Here is a 16,405-nt window from a genome sequence, read left to right on the forward strand (position 1 = left end):
ATCAGTGAAACACGTACCAGAAAATCACGGACATATTAAATATTTTCAACTTACCTTGCCTGCGATTCACTCTGGAGCCTCCACTCTCGGCAGCTTCTGCCTGGCTCATGAATATTCTTGAGAGCAGGAAAACCCGACCAGGAAGTAGGTGCTGAGAGTGGTGGGCGGACGCTGGAGACCCCAGGAGATCAGCACCAAGGACAGCAGCAATGAAGGCAGGTGAGTAATGTCCATAAGCAATCACGGATTGCACATGGACAACCCACGTGTGCCATGAATCACGGAACACGGAGGGACATGTGCGTGTTTTACACATCAGTGAAGAACGTCAGTGTTTTTCACTGACAAGTGAAACAGGCCTTAGGCCTCTTTTACACGTCCGTGAAAATCTGTCAGGGCCAGGCGATCGGGCAGACCCAGGAGGTGGATCCACTGGGCCGAACTCTAAGATGGTGGTAAGGAGTCCGGTAGCTGAAGCACTATGGGCAGCAGAACAGTCCGTGCAAGTGAGTGTAACGGAGAAGTCCCTGGGACCACGGAGTCACAGATGGTAGTCCGGGTGACGTAGCTCAGGTTCGGAAGCCGAGATGATGTCAGGCGGGGTCCGGAACCTTTGGAGCGAGATGACGGGTCACCGCAGGGATCCGAGATGGTACGGACTGTCAGATGGCAGACGGACAGCGTGCGGGGTTCAGGATTCAGCAGGACCGGATGCCGAGGCAGGATCAGCTCTAGAAGAGAGATACGTGAGTATGGCAAGGAGACACAAGGAGACCTGACTCCTAGCTTGGAAAACACGAAGATCAGGCCCCGCCCCCTTGGACAATAAACCCTTATATACCCTGTACCTGTTTAGCTTCATTTCCTGTTAATGGACGCTGGCCCTTTAAGAAAGGGTCAGTGACCGCGCGCGCGCCCTAATGCGCATGCGCGCCGCCCGGGTGCCAGAAGCCAGGGAAGGAAGCTGAGAGGAGGACGCAGGGGAGCCGGCCAGGGCCTGGGAAGCCGTCGGACGCCGGGATCGGAGGCCAGGGAACCTGGGAAGGACGGGCACCGGAGGCTGGAGAGCGGGGAGCGTGGCAGGTGAGCCGGGGAGCGGGGCTGAGGACCCGGGGAGCGGGGCAGAGGACCCGGGGAGAGGAGCCGAGGACCCGGGGAGCGTGACAGTACCCCCCCCCCCACACACCCCCCTCCCCGCAACCGGGACATGAAGGCACGGATCAGAGGAGTGCCCACGTTCTCCCTGGGCTCCCAGGACCTATCCTCAGGACCATACCCCTCCCAGTCCACCAGGAAGAACTGTCGGCCTCGAACAGTCTTCATGGCCACGATATCCCTTACCGCATAGATGTCGTCCTCAGCAATAGGAGGAGGAGCCGGACTGGCAGCAGCGGAGAAGGGACCAAGGAAAACCGGCTTGAGCAGAGAGACGTGGAAGGAGTTGGGAATCCGCATCGTGGCCGGAAGCCTCAGTTTGTAGGAGACCTCATTGATCTTGCTGAGGACCTTAAACGGCCCGATGTAGCGAGGACCCAGCTTGTAGGAAGGTATCTTCAATCGGATGTACTGGGAAGCAAGCCAGACCAGGTCACCAGGCGAGAAACACGGAGGGTCCAGGCGCCTCTTGTCGGCGTGTTTCTTCATCCGCTGGGAAGCGCGCCCAAGGGACGCCTTGACAGAGTCCCAAATGGTAGCGAAGTCACGGGCTACAGTATCAGCAGCAGGGACATCCGAAGAAGGGGATATAGGCAACGGGACGGAGGGCTGAAGTCCGTAAACGACATGGAAGGGAGATTTGGAGGACGACTCACTGATGTGGTGGTTATGGGAGAATTCAGCCCAAGGCAGAAGCGTGGACCAGTCGTCGTGATGGGCGTTGACATAGTGACGTAAGAAGGAGGTCAAGATTTGATTGACCCTCTCCACTTGGCCATTAGACTGAGGATGGTAAGCAGAAGAAAAGTCCAGAGTCACTCCCAGATGTTTGCAGAGCGCCCTCCAGAAGCGGGAGGTGAACTGAGTTCCCCTGTCGGACACGATGTGGGATGGAAAGCCATGCAAGCGGAAGATGTGATGTATATAGGCTTCCGCGAGTTCCTGAGCAGAGGGCAGTCCGGCCATAGGGACGAAGTGAGCCATTTTGGAGAACCGATCCACCACGACCCATATGACTGTGTGCCCTGAGGATAATGGCAAGTCCGTAATAAAGTCCATCGCTATGTGTTGCCATGGAACTGAGGGTATGGGCAGAGGCAGAAGACGGCCATATGGCAGGTGCTTGGGCGTCTTGTTCCTGGCACAAGAGGAGCAGGCAGAGACAAAAGCAGCGACGTCCGTGCGAAGGGATGGCCACCAGTAATGGCGTACAATCGCACCCCATGTTCTCTTCTGACCTGCATGACCGGCTGTTTTTGAGGCATGACCCCAGTGTAAGACTTTTTGCCTGTCGGTCTCAGAGACATAGGTCTTCCCGGGCGGTATCTGGGCCAGGGTGACAGGAGCCACCGGAATAATCTTGCTAGGAGAGATGATAGGTTGGGTACTCTCTTCCTCCCGCTCCATGGGCATGAGAGACCTAGACAGGGCATCAGCGCGTACATTCTTGTCCGCGGGTCGGAAATGGAGCTGGAAATCAAACCTGGCAAAGAATAAGGACCACCTGGCTTGTCGTGGGTTCAGTCGCTGAGCGGACCGAAGGTATTCCAGGTTCTTGTGGTCCGTGTAGATAATCACGGGGTACACTGCTCCTTCCAGGAGGTAGCGCCACTCCTCCAGAGCCAGTTTGACCGCCAATAGTTCTCGGTCACCGATGGTGTAATTACGTTCAGGCGCTGAGAAGCTCTTGGAGAAGAAACCGCAAGTCACCATCTTCCCGGAGGAGGACTTCTGCATGAGCACTGCTCCGGCTCCTGAGGAGGAGGCATCCACCTCCAAGGTGAACTGGCGGTTTAACTCCGGTCGGTGAAGTACAGGAGAGGAGGCAAATGCTCGCTTCAGAGAGCAAAACGCGGCGTCGGCCGCAGGTGACCAGTCCTTTGGATTAGCCTCCTTCTTGGTCAAGGCGGAGAGAGGAGCAGTCAGGGCAGAGAAGTGAGGGATAAACTGGCGGTAGTAGTTGGCGAATCCCAGGAACCGTTGGATTGCCTTCAGTCCAGAAGGGGGAGGCCAGTTGAGAATGGAGGAGACCTTCTTGGGATCCATCTGCAGCCCTGTACCCGAGATGATGTATCCCAGGAAAGGGAGAGAAGACTGCTCAAAGACACACTTCTCATATTTGGCGTAGAGACGATTCTCTCTCAGTCTTTGTAGAACCAGCTGTACGTTCTCTCTGTGGGTCTGGAGGTCCGGAGAGAAGACAAGGATGTCATCCAGATAAACTACTACACAGATGTAGAGGAGGTCCCGGAAAATGTCGTTCACCAATTCTTGGAATACGGCAGGAGCGTTACACAGACCGAAGGGCATTACGCAGTATTCATAGTGCCCATCGCGAGTATTAAACGCGGTCTTCCATTCGTCCCCAGAGCGGATACGAACTAGGTTGTAGGCACCCCGAAGATCCAGTTTGGTGAACACACGGGCTCCTCTGAGCCGGTCGAACAATTCGGGGATGAGCGGCAGAGGGTACTTGTTTTTTATGGTGATCTGATTCAAACCCCGGTAGTCAATGCATGGGCGTAGGTCACCCTCTTTCTTCTTAACGAAGAAGAAGCCTGCTCCCGCAGGAGAGGAGGATCTCCGGATGAATCCCCTTGCCAGGCTTTCTGTGATGTAGGTAGACATGGCCCTGGTTTCGGCTGGAGACAACGGATATATCCGTCCTCGAGGTGGTGTTGTTCCTGGGAGCAGGTCGATGGCGCAATCGTAGGGACGGTGTGGCGGAAGTACCTCAGACTCCTTCTTGTCAAAAACGTCTGCGAAGGACCAATAGGCCGAGGGCAGTTCCGGTAGGTTCTCTGGAACCGGAGGTCGTCGGATGGGTTGTATGGACTTCAGACACCTCTCATGACAGGCAGAGCCCCATCGGGTGATTTCGCCAGTACCCCAGCTGACTGATGGTTCGTGTGTCCGCAACCAGGGGAGGCCCAGCAGGATTTGATGGGACATGTGTGGAAGGACGTAGAGAGCGATGTTCTCGGTGTGCAGGGCACCGATACGCAGTTCGACCGGCCTGGTGACCCAGGAGATGGTATCAGCGAGGGGTCTCCCATCCACAGAGGCAATCACTAGGGGCTTATCGAGTAGAGTAACAGGCAACTGGTACTTGTCCACCGTGGCCTGCTGGATGAAATTGCCTGCTGCTCCAGAGTCGAGGTATGCTTCAGCCGTGAAGCGCGTCTCTCCCGCTGGCACTTGCACGGTCCACATAACCGGGTCTGAGAGAGTCCCAGTACCTAGGGTGGCCTCTCCTACCAACCCTAGGCTTTGGAGTTTCCCGGCCTTTCCGGACAGGAGCGTAGGAGATGTGTGCCCTCTCCGCAGTAAAAGCAGAGACCTTTGGCGAGCCGCTCTGCTCGACGTTGTTCAGACCGCCGTACTCGGTCGATCTGCATGGGCTCGTGGACGGAAATCCCAGCTGTTGACGACTGAGGTACGGAGAGCTTCTGTGGAGGAGAGGAATACCGTACCGGACGTCTCTCACGAGATAGCTCTTTGGAGCGCTCCTGAAAGCGAATGTCCACTCGAGTTGCTAGGGCAATCAGGGCATCTAGGGTGGAGGGCATGTCACGACCCACCAACTCGTCTTTGATGCGACTCGAGAGTCCTTCCCAGAAGGCGGCTGTTAGGGCCTCGTTATTCCACCCGAGTTCTGAAGCCAAAGTGCGGAAACGGATGGCATATTGGCCTACCGTCAGTGTTCCTTGACATAAGCGGAGAAGGGATGAAGCAGACGCAGAGGCGCGTCCCGGCTCGTCGAAGGTGCTGCGAAAGGCCTGCAGGAACTCTTGAAGGTCCTTGGTCATAGGGTCCTCCTTCTCCCACAAGGGATTCATCCACGCCAGTGCCTCGCCCTCTAGGTGAGACATGATGAAGGCGACCTTGGCTTGGTCGGAGGCAAACAAATGTGGCAGCTGCGTGAAATGAAGGGAGCATTGGTTTATGAAGCCCCTGCAGGTCTTGGGATCTCCGGCATAACGAGGTGGTGAAGCCAAACGGAGTCGGGAAGCATCCGAAGAGGCTGCCACGGGTGCGGGAGCCGTGGATTGACTAGTGGAGGCCCGGAATGTTGAAGGCGTAACTGCCGCTTGTAACGTGTACAGGCGGGTGTCCACGGAAGTCATGAAGTTCAGCATGCGGGTCTGGACTTCACGCTGGCGTTAGAGTTCCTCTTGCAAGGCCGCTAGTGCTGCAGCGGGATCCATGGCCTGATCTTACTGTCAGGGCCAGGCGATCGGGCAGACCCAGGAGGTGGATCCACTGGGCCGAACTCTAAGATGGTGGTAAGGAGTCCGGTAGCTGAAGCACTATGGGCAGCAGAACAGTCCGTGCAAGTGAGTGTAACGGAGAAGTCCCTGGGACCACGGAGTCACAGATGGTAGTCCGGGTGACGTAGCTCAGGTTCGGAAGCCGAGATGATGTCAGGCGGGGTCCGGAACCTTTGGAGCGAGATGACGGGTCACCGCAGGGATCCGAGATGGTACGGACTGTCCGATGGCAGACGGACAGCGTGCGAGGTTCAGGATTCAGCAGGACCGGATGCCGAGGCAGGATCAGCTCTAGAAGAGAGATACGTGAGTATGGCAAGGAGACACAAGGAGACCTGACTCCTAGCTTGGAAAACACGAAGATCAGGCCCCGCCCCCTTGGACAATAAACCCTTATATACCCTGTACCTGTTTAGCTTCATTTCCTGTTAATGGACGCTGGCCCTTTAAGAAAGGGTCAGTGACCGCGCGCGCGCCCTAATGCGCATGCGCGCCGCCCGGGTGCCAGAAGCCAGGGAAGGAAGCTGAGAGGAGGACGCAGGGGAGCCGGCCAGGGCCTGGGAAGCCGTCGGACGCCGGGATCGGAGGCCAGGGAACCTGGGAAGGACGGGCACCGGAGGCTGGAGAGCGGGGAGCGTGGCAGGTGAGCCGGGGAGCGGGGCTGAGGACCCGGGGAGCGGGGCAGAGGACCCGGGGAGAGGAGCCGAGGACCCGGGGAGCGTGACAAAATCACGCACGTTTTTCACGGACAAGTCAAAGGTGCATATTGCCCTCGGTGTGCTGTTTGTATGGCACACGTGTGTTCTCCGTGATAACACATGGTTAAGGGAACTTTCTACTCACCTGTCCCTGGCGTCGCTGTCCGTGGTACTGAACTTCGGTCTCCAGTCCTGCTGACTCCCCGCTGCTGCTGCTGCTTCCGGCCGCAGTGAAGTGAATATTCAATAAGCATAATGAGCGGTGGTTGGCAGCAAATGACAGCAGCGGCAGAGACAGGAGGGCTGGAGAAGGTGAGTAAAGGTTTGTTTGTTTTTCTCACAGACACATGTCTTGTCTCCAGAGCGTATCACACGGAACACATCCGTGTGGTCCATTTGCATTACGTGTGACACCTTTGCGTTCCGTGTGACACCCGTGATGCCGGAGAAAATTGGACATGTTGCCTTAAGAAACACACGGACACACGTAAGTACGGAACGGATACAAGTTCCGTGCGAAAATACTTACCTGTGTCAAAAACCATAGGAATACATAGGTCTACACGTGTACGTGTCTCCGGTACGTGAGGAAACTGCCAGACACGTACCGGAGGCACGTACGTGTGAAAGAGGCCTTAATAAGAGGCAAAATGAATCACATGCAGTAAAACTGCTAAATCTAAAGTGCTATTTTGCTCCACAATTCAAGTAAAAAAAATTTGAAAAAAGAAATGCATGGTTTATGTCTATGTTCTCTTTCTCTCAGAAAAAAATACATTAAATTGTTATTCAAAACATTGAAAGTTATCACCTCTGAACTGAACAGATGATCTTTTTCTGATAGGTGAGGATCCACCCAGATGCGTTCCTTCAGTGTGAGACTGGGAGCTTTAGTGCTTGACTTTTTCATCAAATTTCGTAAACCGGAAAATTTCAGGGTCCCAATTGTTGGTTCAGTGACGTCTCAGCAGTCATAATCCCCCCCCAAGTAATAAGAAAGTGATCACCCATTCTGACTTTCAATTTTGGGAAAACACTTTAGATTTGGTCTTATACATTACCTTCTGTTGATGCCATACCCTATTGTACTGTTCTTCAGTGTAAAAATAGTAATTCTATGCTGAGTTCTAAGCACCACAGCAAATCTAGCACTCTACATACAGTTACCTAGATAATAATACTATACACAGCACTTCCATCATCACACAAAGATAAAAAATAATCCACTGTACATTACCTAAGTAGCAATCTCATATATAGTCAATAAAGATACCACCATACATAACATGGAAATGGAAGCTCAGAAGACAAAGATATATATTGAGCGTAGTTGTGAATACATTTACATTATATAAGCATATACAATGTCTGGCTTTACGTTTCTACAGCATGGTGCATATTTATACAAAAGAATATTAAATTATTATGTAAAATTCCTTGCTCATTCGGCCGTGCATTGTGAAGGACACTTTGCTGGCACTATAGTACATGATGTTTCTCTGCATGCCATAATTAATTCTTTGATTATAGGAAGTGAAGGACACCTTAAGACAAATCCTCCATCAACTGCATCAAGAGTATGATAAAAAGAGTCGGCTTGTGGCAGCAGAGACACTCTTGTCTGTGGACATTTCTATGGAGGACCTCAACAGCATCTTAAAGGCTCTGGAGTTTATGGACAACGAATCTTCCAAGCTGCTTCACTCTAAACTTCACCACAAGCTCAAACCCCATCATCAATTAATGTAAATCTTCCCTTACTATAAGTATAATCGAGACTAGAACTTAAGAAGAATCAGGATTGTTCAGAAACTGCTAAATAGTTGTTAGTTTGGACTAGAAAGATCAGAAATAAGTAAAATAGTGATAAAGATCTAGTGATGAGAATGAAGAACATTTTAATTTGTGTATCACTTGGCATCAATTACTTATGTTAAGACACCCAATTAATATATTCTTATTATTACCTAGGAAGAACATGACGATCCCTTTTAAAGATAGATATCTAAATGGCTATTGGAGCATGTCGCGAGCCGGCAGATCCACTATGTTCTCTGGGCTTATATCTGGTAAGTATTTTGTTGCAGAAGCCAAGTTTGTAATTTGGCAAGACTTGTCTTTGTATCATTCGTGTATTTTTAAATGTTCCTGTTAGAAAACCTACAATAGGCCCAGACGTAATGCCCCAGTGCTCATCCAGCATTGTTCCTCTGTATGGTAAAGTCAGGTGTACTGTAAATTTCTGCTTATTTTATGGCGGTGTATGAGAGAACGGTGCGGTAGTTAAAGGTCCACCTTCTAAGTTCTAAGCTTCAGTTTCACCATTATAATTCATGATTGCAGTAGGAAGGTTTCTCAGTTAAGTCTTACATATTAAAATGCTATTATAATAGAAGATGTAGAAAAAACATTCTAAAAGCCAGTGTAAAGGTATGTCAGGATGAAGAGGAATTGATATCACATGAGGATGGCAATTTCTGGTGAGGATTTAAAAATTCAAAACTTGTTCATAATTGCTTAAAAAAAATCCTCACATTTTTACCTCTTCACAGTCTATCAGGTGCAATTTACACCACAATCTACATTCTGATGTTATGATAGATTCATCCTGTAAAATAGCTGTAATGTCTGGTCTCACTCAGAAGGATACAGGGGCTTGTATAAGGACAGAACGTGTATAGTGTGATATCTGTCTACATGATTACGCATTTATTTTTCTTCTCTTGTTTTTTTAGCATTTATTTCTTTCTTTTATCTTCATTGTTTTGCAGCCACAAATGAAACCGTGTCAACATATGGCCTGGATCTGTTGTTCTCAGAGGCTGGGCTATTGAGGCAGAGTACCTCTGATATCACTCTGTATAACCACCACCACCAGCTTAAAGCAATGCAGGTCAGATGTGACTTTGTTTGCACATATAGCTCAGTAGACTTTTTTTAGGGCTTATTCAGAAATCCATGTTGCACATAGGTGTTGTAGCCATTTTTTTTGATAGATACCACATGTACCAATTATAATCTATGGTTTTTCATGGGCTGTGTTTCCGTGCAAAACACATGCAAACACGTCTGTTTTTTCCTGGTAGAAAAGATGACAAGGCCCAATACAAGTCTTTGGGTCTGTGAAAAACACATATCTCATGGATAACATCAGTGTGCCATCCGTTTGTGTACATGGATAACATTGAAAAGTATAAGAGAAGTTTTGTAATTTATTTATTGATCTATCCATGAAAAACACTGGCTGTTTGTTAGGAGAAGATTGAGAAACCTCCGTCAGTTGAAACAGATAAAACTCTTGAATAGAGATGAGCGAACCTGAGGTTCGGTGTTCGTACCAAACACAGACTTTACAAGAAAAAACAGAGTTCGGGCTCGGTGTTCGGGTGCTTTATGTATGCTGACCACTTACGCAAGCATTGCTGTGCTCGGATACCATCTGTGCTCAACCAAGTGTGAACCGCTTGCAGTGTTTGACTGTCTCGCACTGGAGGTAACAACAGCATGATCAGATGTAGTATGTACAAAATAAAAAATAAAAACACCCCAGCTCATCATCCCTTGTAATAAATTTTCTTATGGCTGGCTGCATTTGGGTGGAGACCCCAACTAACCAATTAATGACTTGCATTGGGACTGAGGTCAAGAACGAATCCCAAACTGAACTTTATCTAAAATCTGCCTGGACCCGCCGAACCGAACTTCCACAGTTTGCTCATTTCTACCCTTGATGTTAAAAACTGACATACTGACCTAGCTCAGATAGCATTCTGAACAAAAACACTGATGAAGCTCTGACCAAATTTTGCGTACAAGAATAATCACTGATGGGTGAAGAAGCACTTACACTGAATTCCGGATACTTGTCTGTTGTACAATTGAAGAGTTATAAGCCACAAAATAAATGCCCAATATGCACATGTATTTCCTGTACCGCACCCCCCTATATAGGGTTTTTAGTTCACATAAACAAGAAGTAAGGCTATATATTATTTTTTGCAGTTTTGGCCTAGTAGTGGTGCTTACCTTGATAGTATTTTATTATTTTGTCATGTCTTTCCTCCACAAGGTATCCATTGAAGCTCAAGGCATGGAATCATTTTTGGGAGATGGAGAAACGGAGAATGAAGGCGAGGACATAATGCTTAGATTGTCGTCTGTCCTGTTAGGCGTTCAGTTGCGACCAGTTACATTGTTTAATGGATACATGGATATAGTGTCTAAACTATTTTCAAACACTGGAGAACCAAACCATGTAGTCAAAGGGAACATACTGCTGGTTGATTATCTTCAGGTATGTTCAAATCTCAATGTAATTTTAACAAAGGAAAATCTGAGAAAATCTTTACTTAAGGGTTTTGTACAGGTTTAGAAAATTATAGCTTAGAAACCAGCTCCACTGCAATCCAGAGTTTGTGTTTGATTTTGCAGCTCTGTCACATCTACTTCAGTAAAGAGGAGCTGTAATAACAGTTACAAACCTATTTCTTACTTTTATGTTAGTTTTCTGGTGTCAAAATGTCATATCGTTTTGAAAATCACTATTTCCTTAAAAAGTTTGTGACCATTTCTCTTTTGCGCCAAAACAATTTTCTAAGCAGTGAGTAGGGCTTGGCAAAATTGGCATGGTCAACTACCAAATTCAACAAATTTACTATATCTGTAGCACCTGTGGCAAAGGGTGAGCATACAGTGCCTTGAAAAAGTATTTATAACTGTGAAATGTTCTACTTTTTTTCACATTTTACCCACAAACGTAAATGTATTCTATTGGAATTTTGTGATATACTGTCACACTCCCCATGTCCCAGCACCGCTCCTTACCCACTGATCCAGTCCATGTGTTCACCAGTCATGGCTGCCGCTCCCGCTCGTGCTCTCCTGTGTCCTGCTCCTGGTCTTATGAGTCTGACTCTGAGTCTTAGCCACATGGTGTTCTGTATAGGACCAGGCCGCGCCCACTCTCCTGGTCTTATAGGCCCAGCACACCTGCAGCAGGAAATGACATGAGGCTGTGCTGAGTATATAAGACTGGCCTTTCCATGTGGGCGGGGCCTGATCAACGTGTCTTGTAGCTAGTATTATGAGCTAGGTGCTCAGGTCCCCTGGTACCGTGTCCTACTGACTTCTTGTCCTTGCACTCTGGTACCTGTGCCTGTTTACATTATTGTCCTAAAGAACTCTGTGACTCTGGTGACCTGCTTATACTTGTCCCTGCCACGTCAGTGCTCCGGCTGCCGTGTGCCCTGCCCTCCGGTGGGGTGCAAGGTCCAGTGGATCCACCTTTTGGGCCCACCAGTACTCCCGGCCCTGACAGATTGATCAGGCCATGGATCCCGCTGGTGCACAAACATCGGAGCTGGCTGAGCTGCGCCAGGAGCTGGCACAACAGCGTGAAACCCTGAACCGGATGCTGAAATTCATGATGTCAGTGGACCACCGGTTGTATACGCTGCAGACTGCCGTCTCGTCCAGACAGCAACCAGTCTCCAGGTCCGAACCAGTTTCTTCCACGGCCTCGCAACTTCGCCTCGCTGCTCCGCCTCGCTATGCAGGGGATCCCAAGTCCTGCCGCGGTTTCCTGAACCAGTGCTCCCTGCACTTCCAGTTGCTCCCGCACTTGTTTGCCTCAGACCAGGCCAAGGTGGCGTTCCTGATGTCACACCTGGAAGGCGAAGCCCTGGCCTGGATTAACCCCCTGTGGGAAAACGAGGATCCAATGATCACCGACATCCAGGAGTTCCTGCGAGCCTTCAGAGGCACCTTCGACGAACCCGGACGAACTACCGCAGTGACTTCTACGCTCCTCCGGCTACGCCAAGGGACCCAAACAGTCGGCCAATACGCCATCCAGTTCCGCACGCTCGCTTCGGAGCTGGGCTGGAACAATGAGGCCTTAACAGCGGCCTTTTAGGAGGGTCTCTCTGGTCGTATTAAAGACGAACTAGCCGGCCGTGATGTCCCTCACACCCTGGACGCTTTGATTTCCCTGGCCACCCGGATTGATCTTCGCTTTCAGGAGCGTACCAAAGAGAGAGTCCGGGAGAAGCGACCACCTTGCCATGCCTTGCCCCCGCAGAGACCTACCGTTCCCTCGTCCCTGCCTTTCCGTGACTTATCGCCAGAACCCATGCAGGTGGACCGTCTGACCCAGGCCAAGCAACGCCGTGCAGAACGGCTCGCCCGGGGCCTGTGCTTCTATTGCGGAGACGGGTCACATATGCTACGTTCTTGCCCGGAGAAACCTGGTAGACCCCAGGTCCAAGGGGAGGTGGGAACCGCCACCCTTGGCACCGGAATCCCCTCCGTTCCAGTTATGCAGACTGTCCAGGTGACGACGGAGAAGAGGCAGTGGCTCAATGGTTAGAGCCACTGCCTAAGGAGCATTAGTTCACGAGTTCAAGTCCCGGCCACCCCGGTAAAGAATTTAATTTATTTTAAATTATAATTATTATTTATTTATAATTTAATTTAATTTACTTTAGTTATGCACTGAGGGGAGGAGCCAGACATCAGCTGTGAGCCATGGGCCACACCTCTAAAATCAGAGCATTAAACGGAATGAGGCTGCATTACTCTCTCCTCTCTCTCTTTTCTCTCTCTCTTCTCTCTCTCTCCTCTCTCTCTCTTCTCTCTCTTCTTTCTCTCTCATCTCTCGCTCTCTTTTTCTATCTATCTTTTTCTCTTTTTCTCTCTCTCTCTCTTGTTCTCTCTTTTTCTCTCTTTATTTCTCTTTTTCTCTCTTTCTCTCTCGCTCTCTCTCTTTCTCTCTCTCCTCTCTCTTCTCTCTCTCTTCTCTCCTCTTCTCTCTCTTCTCTCTCTCTCTCTTTTCTCTCCTCTCCCCTCCCACTCTCCTCTCTCTCTTCTCTCTCTCTTCTCTCTCTCTCTTCTCTCCTCTTCTCTCTCTTCTCTCCTATTCTCTCTCTACTCTCTCTCTCTCTCCCTCTCTCTCTCTCTTCTCTTTTCTCTCTCTTTTCTCTCTCCCTCTCTCTGTTCTCTTTTCTCTCTCTCTTCTCTATATGAGACCTGGCGATGATCAGCCAATGTGGTCACCTAACTGAATCAGCTGACACTATAAGTCAAGCGATGAGGCCGGATTTTTATTGCCCGGCTGGCTAAACTATCAGCTGCTGTTGTCGGACAGGAGTCTGTACAGAAGTATGTAGTTTGTTTTGTTTTTTTTTTGCACTGATGCATCAGCTGATTGTATAAAAGCCGTTTATAGAATCACCTGCTGTGTCATGTGATTCAGGCCCTTGAACCTGACACATCATCTGATCGCTTTGCCTTCCAGCAAACCAATCAGATGATATTGGATCCGGATGGACAGCACAGGACCCTTGACCCAGGATTACTACGGAGGGGGGTTCTTTATTTCAATAAAGATGGAGTCACTAAATGTGTTGGGTTTTATTTCTAATAAAAATATTTTTCTGTGTGTTGTGTTTTTTTTATCTGTACTAGAAATTCATGGTGGCCATGTCTAATATTGGCGTGACACCATGAATTTCGGGCTTAGGGCCATTTGATAATATACAGCTAGCCCTAACCCCATTATTACCCAGCGAGCCACCTATCACCAGGGCAGCTGAAGAGTTGGATACAGCGCCAGAAGATGGCGGACTGCAATTCGCAGCAGGGGTGCCCAGAAAGCTTGGGCACCCTGCACTGCGGATTCCAATCCCCAGCTGCCTAGTTTTACCTGGCTGGACACAAAAATTGGGCGAAACCCACGTCATTTTTTTTTTAATTATTTCATGAAATTCATGAAATAATTAAAAAAAAGGGCTTCCCTATATTTTTGGTTCCCAGCCGGGTACAAGTAGGCAGCTGGGGGTTGGGGGCAGCCCGTAGCTGCCTGCTGTACCCCGCTAGCATACAAAAACATGGCGAAGCCCACGTAATTTTTTGGGGGGCAAAAAACTCCTGCATACAGTCCTGGATGGAGTATACTGAGCCTTGACGTTCTGCAGCTGCTGTCTGCTGTCTGTATGCAGGAGATCAGAAAGCAGCTGCAGAACTACAATTCTCAGCATGCTGCATCCAGGACTGTATGCTGGAGGGAGAGACAGGGGAAGCAGAACTACAAGGCTCAGCATACTCCATCCTGTATGCAGGAGTTTTTTGCCCCCCCCCAAAAAAAATGACATGGGCTTTGCCATATGTTTGTATGCTAGCCAGGTACAGCAGGCAGGTACGGCTGCCCCCAACACCCAGCTGCCTATTTATACCCGGCTGGGAACCAAAAATATAGGGAAGCCCTTTTTTTTTAATTATTTCATGAATTTGATGAAATAATTAAAAAAGAAACATGACGTGGGCTTCGCCCAATTTTTGTGTCCAGCCAGGTACAACTAGGCAGCTTGTAATTGGAATCTGCAGCACAGGTTGGCCTGAGCTTTCTGGGCCCTTCTGCTGCAAAATTGTAGTCTGCAGCCGCAGAAAATGGCGCTTTCATAGAAGCGCCATCATCTGGCACTGTATCCAACTCTTTCAGCAGCCCTGAAGCCGGGTGGCTTGCTGGTTAATAATGGGTTAATACTAGCTTTGTTTTACTAGCTAGTATTAAGCCAGAGATTCTTAATGTCAGGCAAGTTTGACCCGGCAATTAAGAATCTCCAATAAAGGGTTAAAAAAAAGCCACCACACAGAGAAAAAATACTTTAATAGAAATAAATGCACAGACACACTTAGAGACTCCATGTTTATTACTCCCTCTCATCCCTCAACAATCCTGGTCTTCTGTCTTCTTTCTCCTTCAACCCATGCAGCTCTGCTACATCAGACAGCACTGCATGGGAGGATGACGCTGCTGCTCCCGTGCAGTCTAATCACTCAGTGAGTGAGCAGAGGCTGCGGGCTGTAAGCGGTGATGTTACCGCTGCTACCGTTACTATAGCAACGGCAATCTCCGATCACGTGATTCCCGGTGCCGCTATTTACAGGCTGTGGCAGCCAGTCCCTGCATGTGGGCTGACTCTTTAAAGAGCGCCCACATGCAGGAACGGGGAAGCCGACCATGTGCCAGAGCATCTCGCCGGTACATGGAGATGCTGGAACGAGCACTGTGTACCGGAGAGATGCACTGACAGGACCTAGCATGACGTCTAGCCATGTGACTAGTCTGTAGCCAATGAGATAATAGACACGTGACTGGTCACATGCTATTTTGATGTCACGGAAGGTCCTATCATCAGTGCTGGTTACCGGGAGGATGCAGAGATTATCGGAAGGAAAAGCGGCGGGAGACCGAATGCAGGACGCGTTGTGGGGACCTGTAAGTGTAATGGAAATGTTTATTAACTGTATGTGTACATGTATAATGTGTTTTTATGTGTTTGTGTTTGCCTGCCATTGTTTTCAATGGGGTTCGAAGGAGTTCGTCGAACATTTGTCGAATGTTCGTCGAACGTTCGTCGGACGGAGCCTCCGTTCGACGAACCGAACTCGAACACTAGGGGGGTGGCTCATCTCTAGTAATGAGCAGTGCCTGGTTTTCTCCACACATATTGTTTAGAATTATCACCAAAAAGTTCTTTCTTCATCTCATCAGACCAGAGAATCTTATTTTTCATAGTCTGGGAGTCCTTCATGTGTTTTTTTTGCAAACTCTATGCGGGCTTTCATATGTCTTGCACTGCGGAGAGGCTTCCGTTGGGTCACTCTGCCATAAAGGCCCATTTGGTGGAGGGCCGCAGTGATAGTTGACTTTGTGGAACTGTGGCGCCCCTGAGGAGCATCTGGTTTAAATTGTAATTCTCTCCTGGGTGAGAAGAGGTTAATCACTGGTTTGTTTCACTTACACAAATCCTCAGCTCATAACGTACATAAACACCCAGATAGTGAGCCAGCCACCACACACAGGAAACCAGGCTGGGAAATCCCCCCAGCACTGCAAAGTCATTCCAGATGGATGAGGGGGAGCTCTCAGTAAGTAAAAAGACAAACAGTTTCACTTTAGAGGGAGAACAGTCTTAGACAGCGAAGAGAGAACAGGTCCCCTGAAGAGTGTGTGTACCGCCCCGGGGCTCGGCCAGCTGCCGAGCCGCTCGGATCCGTGCTCGTCGGGTGGCTCAAGCTACTCACGGACCCGGAGGTCACGTCGCTCTGAAAGAGGGGTTGGCGCTGCACTTAGGGACTTCGGTGGGCAGGTCCACGGCCAGAGCCGCGGTTGTTTGTAGGGGGGATTTAAGTTCGTGACGCCACCCACAGGTTGTGGTGAATGGATGGACACCACCGCTGCCGTTGACTAGGCTCCCGGGGACAGTGTTGCGCAGCTTG

General features: G+C 49.5%; 1 protein-coding gene across 1 annotated transcript in view; it reads left to right on the top strand.

The window, feature by feature from the left end:
- LOC142309808 (microsomal triglyceride transfer protein-like) overlaps positions 1 to 16,405 on the top strand; it is a 164,547-nt gene that overhangs the window by 118,295 nt on the left and 29,847 nt on the right. Inside the window, exons 12-15 of the mRNA XM_075347265.1 lie at positions 7,655 to 7,869; positions 8,096 to 8,193; positions 8,896 to 9,017; positions 10,194 to 10,418. Coding sequence (XP_075203380.1) covers positions 7,655 to 7,869; positions 8,096 to 8,193; positions 8,896 to 9,017; positions 10,194 to 10,418 — 660 coding nt within the window. The remainder of the gene's footprint in view (positions 1 to 7,654; positions 7,870 to 8,095; positions 8,194 to 8,895; positions 9,018 to 10,193; positions 10,419 to 16,405) is intronic.

The sequence above is a fragment of the Anomaloglossus baeobatrachus genome, chromosome 5 (assembly GCF_048569485.1).
Source record: "Anomaloglossus baeobatrachus isolate aAnoBae1 chromosome 5, aAnoBae1.hap1, whole genome shotgun sequence".
Lineage (NCBI taxonomy): Eukaryota > Metazoa > Chordata > Amphibia > Anura > Aromobatidae > Anomaloglossus > Anomaloglossus baeobatrachus.